The 7,439-nt window shown below is 37.0% G+C and overlaps 1 protein-coding gene across 1 annotated transcript; it reads right to left on the bottom strand.

The window, feature by feature from the left end:
• Nucleotides 1–3,621: 3,621 nt before the first annotated feature.
• LOC101306913 (transcription factor GLABRA 3-like) lies at nt 3,622–7,161 on the bottom strand. Its single transcript, XM_004298754.1, has 8 exons — nt 6,895–7,161; nt 6,197–6,451; nt 5,844–5,940; nt 5,687–5,701; nt 5,483–5,539; nt 4,545–5,390; nt 4,018–4,461; nt 3,622–3,901 (listed from the first exon to the last, which is right to left on the bottom strand). Exons 1-8 carry the CDS (start codon nt 7,017–7,019, stop codon nt 3,830–3,832), a joined length of 1,911 nt encoding a protein of 636 aa, XP_004298802.1. The 5' UTR covers nt 7,020–7,161; the 3' UTR covers nt 3,622–3,829.
• Nucleotides 7,162–7,439: the final 278 nt, after the last annotated feature.

Here is a 7,439-nt window from a genome sequence, read left to right as displayed (position 1 = left end):
GAGAGAGAGAGGTGATCGTTGTACCATTGCTATACTTAAGACACAGGGATGACGAGCAACCAAGTTTGCAGTAGTACTGGGGATGATGATGCCCTACAGGAATCTGAGCTTGTAATTGGTTTGGGCATTGTCGTATGCATCTATAGAAACATATGTCGTTATATCCACATTTATAAGCGCATAACTGGATACATTTCTCATCTGTTGCATTTCCAGAACTGATGAATAGAACCACACAGAGACTCCTCAACTCCATCTTTGAACTTTCTTGATATATATTTGATTGTATGAAAATTTGAGTTTATATGGGATATAAACCTTCATGACACGATTGAAATTAAATAGTTAGGTTGTGCATGTAAATGAGATTTGGTAGATATTATCATAACTCATTAAATCTCAGTATAATAATTCCTAATTATTGCAAAGCAATTATCAACCAATTCTTTTATTTTTATTTCCCTTTTGAAGAGTTAAGATAGATTTCGTCATGAATCCAAAAATCAAAACTACAAAAGACCAAATTTGCTAGTACTTAAAGATGTTATTGTAGGTTATTGTCATGCATCAAAACTACGTTGCTATTTTTTCTATTCTATACCAATAACAAATTATAAGAGACAAGATTTGGCTATGTGACCATTTGATTGAACATATATTGTGATGTAAATAAAGTAATAAACTGTTAAGGGACTTCAGAAACAACTCTATTGTTAAAGTAACAACATTAAGCTCAATCAAGCGCGTACGTTAAAAATTGTAGGCCCTAATTTTATTCAAGCATAATCTTATTCCGTTCATTGACATTGTAAAAATGTCCCATGAACAAGACTACATGGGTACATATATAACTACTGGAAACTAGGACTCAAATCATCACTAGGACTCAAACTAGGACTCAGATAACTAGGACTAAGATTAGGACTCAGATCATCACTAGGACTCATACTAGGACTCAGATCATTAGGACTAGGACTCAGACTAGGATTAAGACTAGGACTAGGACTAGGAGCTTTGATGTTGCAGTGTGTTTCACAGTGATGGATACATTTTCTCATTTTCTTCTCTTTCTTCTTATCTGCAATGAAAAAGTAACATTCAGATCGAATACTAATAAAAATGAAACGATATAGAGATTAGAGAGTGGATAAAAATATACCATCGCGATATTTTTCACAGTGATGTAAGCAACCAATGCAATATTGGTGATGACGGTTATGGCCCTTAGAAGTTTCATCTACCACCAGCTCCGGCGGGCACCGACTGCGACAATTTTCGACGCATGCTCTTGATATTGGGTTAGGGCAACCCTTAAGGCAGTGGCAATCCTTAAGGCAGTTCCCAACACAATCATCTACGGCCATTGCGGTTCCAGTGATTAGCAGAATCATCATCACCACCAAAGAGACACCTTTCAACTCCATTTCTAAAATTTCTATAAGAACAAGTGAACTCTTTTGTTTTGATGAAACTACTACTTTATGTTTCTGCAGTACACCTTGAATGAACAAACCAAGACTCTAGCATGCATTTTATAGGTCTCTTTGTGCAACCGTTTAAGCTAGGGGCATGAATTGTGATCTAGAAACGTCTTATTCATAACACAGATAATCAAGCGTTGTGAATTGGGCATTGATCGGGGATTCAATGAGGCGTAAGATTAATTAATTTGTAACATCAATGTTTGTAAATAAAAATATTAATTCCAATTTCACATAACATATGCATATATATTGCTTGCCAAATCATAATATTGCACCTATTAATTGACCTATTATCCTTTTAGATTTTAAGGTGAATCAATGATTAATGAATTTTATTAGGTAATGAAAACAAATAGTATGTATTATTAGCAGCCATTAAGTTAAAATTTTATATGCGAAACTTGGGAAGCATTTGTAGAGTTTCTGGCAGATCAGTTCGAGTTCAAGATGATAAAAGAACACTATGAACTCACTTCTGGGAATAGTGAGTGGCATTTTGACCCAAACGCTTGAGCTCTGGACTGGTCGTGAAGTCATCTGGTCTAGACTCTAGAGGAAGGAACTAATTTTTCCGATAGCAAAAGAACATGGTCAGATTTGTATAGTTCTTTCAGGTGATGGATTTGAACTTCAAAGTGTGAAACATGCTTCCATTATTTTGTTAGTCATGTCGATCATGGACCTATGTGTTGCTTTCATATGTACGTCTAGTGTTGGGGTCTAATTCAGACCACAAATGTCTGGAAATCTACGTACCTTGTGCAACCATTTCTCGTCTCTACTTCTTATATGGGGTGGGGGTCTTTGAACAAAACCACATACATGCCACAAATGTACGTCTTGAGGTTTCAGGAAAAGAAAACATCTTTCGAGCATAAGTATTTCCAGCATAAAAAGTGATTATAGGTCCTAAATATCTAAAGAATGTGAAAAGGAACACCAAGGACATGCGCTAGTTCTTGCCTATATATGTTATTTGGCCAACATGATTTTCCAACAGAAGGCTATGTTTTTCTCTTTTGAGATCACAACGAAGCACAATCATACTTGGATTTTTGTTTTCTGGTCAGTACTATCACACTAGAGTTAACCTTCTGATGATCATTTAGGCGTGAGGGTCATATATATTTAGCATGTTTTCTCGAAAACTTTCTTGAGTCTGTTATGGACCGCTTAGTTACTCATTGAGTTAGATTTCTGAAAAGAAGAAATATGATAGTTTTTTGTAGACAGTAGAGTATATGCAGATATTCATACTTATATATTATGAGACTAGGAAGGTAAATCCAGTCAGTAAACTGAAATTTTTCCTAAATCTAAACACTCTCCAGCTACTGCAGCAGCGGCCACCATTATCAAAGCTTAGAGCCTCACTTTCACTGGAAAGTATTTCCACCTTTGTTTGACAAGCCATGTGATTAAAGCCCTTTGGCACAGAATGATTTGTATATATACCTATACTATGATTTCATAGTAAATTTGATTGGTTACCTGCTGAACTTTATATAGCTCTAACTTTTTGTATTCTGTTTGTTACTTGTCAGCCTTATGCTATTTTATCACAACACCAAAGTTTTACCTCTTTGTTTCTTTTTGACTATCTAAATGATACCAATGTTACTTTTTTGGGAATAAAGAGAAATATCTGTCCTGCATTTCCTCAAACTGATTGCTTGGATCCAATGTCAGTAGTGTGATTGTGAGATCACAAACCAATTTGCAGAAAAATGCAGGTATCTATAATTCCCACCTAACTGTTTTGGACCTCAATTTATGAAGTTGCAGAATCCCTTTATGAAGGATAACACACACATTATTGGAGCATGGCCTCCACCACCAGGAAGAGTGTGTGTATTAAATGACACCAGACATTATATTGGACATTTCTCTTTTTGTAACTGTAAATATAATTTCAGACCAGTTATTTTTCATACCCCAAATACGCAACCCAGTTGGATTTTATGTCTTAGTTGTTATTTTCACTACATGTAAGAAACCGTGCTTGCTTCAGTGAAAGGGTGAAACCTTGTTTCTTTCATGTATTATTGGTTCTGTTATAGTTCTTCTTGATTTGACAGATATCTTACTGAAAATAAAATACTCTATCGTATGCTCAAAGTCAAAAGTCGGATTTGTTAGGTACAGAATCATATTTCATAAACTTGGAACAAAATGATGACATTGACAGGAAGTTTAGTTCCTGTTACTAGACTAGTGATACTACCTGCAGCAGGAAAAAAGACCCTCAAAGACTCGTGTTTCTTACACTGACAATCTAAAGATCCTTTAAACAATTGTACATGAGAAATCAAATAACCCTCTATGGCATCACTAGAAAATGAGCTTCAACATTTCCTGGCAATTCTCTGAAGTGCTTGCTCTATCGTTCCAGCTGATGCAATATTCGACCCCTTAAGCTGCACAATAAGAAGAAACTGAAGGTAAATAACTGGTAGTACTATACTACGCAACAAATTTTCTTAAAGCACTAAAGAAATAAGTTCATGCTGAGCATGTAACTATGAGTGCCTACCCTTGATTGAATAGTCAGAGAGAGAATCCCATCTGTGGTGGATGATTGAACTGAGTGAGTATCCAAGTGAAGACTGCTTGTGACATCCATGATTTCCAGCAACACTCCCTCCCTCCAAGGAAACCTCATCTCAATTAGAGCATCCTTGTTGTTCATACTCACCTTTACATTATCACTCAAACTGCTCTTTGATGCATCATAGTTGATTTCCGGTTCTGTTTCATCAATGTCACAGGCCTTCCTCTTGTAAACTATTGGTTTCTTCCCATTACTCATCTTGTTGTTGCAACAACTGTCAGATGTTTTCTCAGTATTGTCTTGGGCTCTCCTCTTTATTGTTGCCTCTATATCTGTCGACTCCTGGGACGTTTCCAACTCTTCAACCCTTTTCTCAAGATCTTTCAAATACTCTATTGCATCATCCAGTATGGATACTTTGTCATCCTGTGCAAACAAAGTGGAAGAACAAATTATTTTGCAGTTGATAATGTCTGAAAGCAAATATCAGATTTTGCAGTTTTACCTACCTTTTGAATTGAAGGAACCAGAGATTTTAAAATGGAAAACCTTTCATTTAGTTTTTCCCTTCGCTTCCTCTCACATAATACATGGTTCATAAGACTTTCACCAGCTTCTGGTCTCCAAACTCCATCTCGATCACCATTATCTTCTGGGGAATCAAGAACACAAACTACATGCACCTTAGGAACTTCAAACAAAATCTTCTTCAACAAGTATTGAGGGCTTCCAACTCGTTGTTTTCGGCATTTAACAGATCCTCCTTTCTTCCAACTCACAAAGCTGGATTCCTGATGACCATTTTGAAAGTGTGGCCCCAAAATCAATTGGTGTGAGCTCTTCAAAAGGGAAGAAAGGACACTCTGGTAATGCAAGTCATTGCTTTCAGGTGCCAAAGAGATCTGTTTTGTGGAATTGCACTCTTTATGGTCTTGCGGAAAGTGATTGGAGACAGACTTTTCACCCTTAAGACCAGAGAGAACCTTCTCAGGATATGCCAATGTTTGAGAAATGCAGTCACTCGATTCCATGGAATGATGTACGTAGTTACTCAACTCATCATCCATATACTGCCAGCTGTGCACTTGAGAAGCAACCATGAATGAATCTTCAGCTGGTTGATTTGGCCCAAACCCATCTGAACTGTTATCGAGTGAAGTTGCATCTATTTCTTCACATCTCGCAGTAGGAATGTATTTGGTGTCTATAACATCCTGATCAAGCGCAGAGCTGGCAAGATCATTTTCATTTCTATAGCTTCCTGCATTGAGATTGATCTTGTTCAAACATAGAGGGTATGGAATCTCCAAGAATGATGTTCTAACGTGTTGAATGAGACCAGGGTCCTCCAAAACCTTCAAAACAACGTGCGAAATAAATACATTGGCACGATATGACCTTCCAATTGAACATATTGAATTAATATTTCAAAACATAGAGTACCTACCGGCTCAGTCACACCCAGCTCTATCACGCCTCCCAAAAAAGGAAAGCATACCACAGTCTGGAAAGCAAATTATTAGAAAGCACGGTAAGCTTTAAGGGATAAAACTATGTACACTGAATCACTGATCCCTCCCACTTTGAAAAATTAAACTTGCATGAGATTGAATAAAGATGAAATTTAATGTGGATGAGTTGGTAGTAATACCTGAATGGACGCGCTCTGAGGTCGACGTTAGTCACAAATCCAGGCAAGGAAAGAAGACCAGAGATAACAGAACCAAAATTCAGTCAAGGCAAGGATAACGATACAAACCAGATGTCATTCAATGATACTTATATGAACCAAGAAGCAGTGAAGCTACCTTTGCTAGTAGAGAGCGACTAAACACTTTACTATCTGCATAATGAGCATTGCATAGCCAGATTGGTTGGCCATTCGCTAACGTTCTTCCTGGCAACCTGAAGAAGTTTTGGGAAAGAAATAATTAATGATGTTATGAGAAGACATGAATGTAGAAGGAACTTGGGGGTTATTAACTTATTATGTCCTATCGACAATACACCTGCATCATATCTATGCAAATAGAAAATGTCCTTGTTTCATGCTTAAATTTCTTAAGTACTAATACTTATAGTTAAATAGCAACAGTACAGAATACTGCAATTGATGTTATGGTTGATCAACTGATATAAGAATTGTGAGGAAAGAAATTACCCTTGGCCAATGTTGAAGACGAAAGACATGCAAACCAAGTAATACCACTCAGTATCAGCAAGATCTTCAGGAGATAATGCTGCTGAAGGCCTTCTAGCTTGTGGACTTGCTTCACCAGCTGAGAGAGACTCATAAAGCTCTCTCAAGTGTTCACTCCTCTGCAAACCCATTTGATCAGCATCGAGTTCTATGGCTTGAACTGTTTTTCTTGTCTTGATATCTCCATTGTAGTACCCATCACCCCACTCCAAAACCCTGTAATGTCAAATATGCAAACAAGGACAATGCCATCAGATACTAGAAGAACTACATGATCAAACAGTTAAAAAGTATTACTTCTTTCTTCAACATTTTTTAACGTATTAGTCCAAATACAAGACCAACATTAGTCTCAATTTCCAAATTTCCAAACTCACTGCTGCAAATGCAGAAGCAAAGAAGATGACCAAAACTACCCTTTAAAACCCAACACGTGCCTGAATCCAGATGACCTCCCATAATAGAAATTCTGGGAATCTCAAGCGGTCGAATTTGCAGAAAATTAAGAAAAATTAAGGACCACCACACAGACAACAATGCCTTTTGGCAACAACTTCCGCACAAAGATTTTGTCCTTATTCTTTTCTTAATACCAAGATTCACAGTTTATGAAAAATTCAATAAACCCAAACAGAGCAAAAAAATGAAAGTATGAATACCCTGGTTGTCTTGGTGAAATGGACCAGAAGATTGCATAGCTCCATTGGATACTTCTCACAGCAATAGCAAGCTGCTTTCTCAGATTATCTGGCACTCTCTCCTGGTTCTGGGGCCTAGAACCCATTTCCAAGCATAAAACTTTGACTTTTCAAACTTGAAACAGGGAGCTTTAAACTGAATCAGAACAGATGCAGATAAACTCTTCCTTGATTCTTCATTTCTGGGCAGCAGATTCAAATCTTGGTTTCTAGTCTTTAACAAAAGAATTCTACTAAAGAAACCTATAAAGTACTACTTGCTTTTCAGCTCAAGTTCACAGTACTTGGTGTCTTTAGCAATAACCCAGATGGTTTTTGGCTCAGAACTGGAACCAAGTACCAGAATGGCCTTCTTAGTGAAGCAGAGTCTTCAACAATCAAGATAGCAATTAACTTCTATAAGGAATTTGGTGATTTGGAGAAGAAAGAGAAGCAGCTAATGCCTATAACTCAAAACCCAACTGGACCAGTAGAAAAGGAATACACTAAAATAACAAGAAGAAGGA

Source organism: Fragaria vesca, linkage group LG5 (assembly GCF_000184155.1).
Source record: "Fragaria vesca subsp. vesca linkage group LG5, FraVesHawaii_1.0, whole genome shotgun sequence".
NCBI lineage: Eukaryota > Viridiplantae > Streptophyta > Magnoliopsida > Rosales > Rosaceae > Fragaria > Fragaria vesca.
This window is presented reverse-complemented; position numbering and strand designations above follow the sequence as displayed.

Coding starts and splice junctions, on each gene's coding strand:
- LOC101306913 (XM_004298754.1), bottom strand. CDS start 7,019: ATGGGTTCTAGGCCCCAGAACCAGGAGAGAGTGCCAGATAATCTGAGA. Junction 5,391..5,482: donor AGCTGGGTGTGACTGAGCCG/GTAGGTACTCTA, acceptor GTTGTTTTGAAG/GTTTTGGAGGACCCTGGTCT. Junction 3,902..4,017: donor CTCTGACTATTCAATCAAGG/GTAGGCACTCAT, acceptor CTTATTGTGCAG/CTTAAGGGGTCGAATATTGC.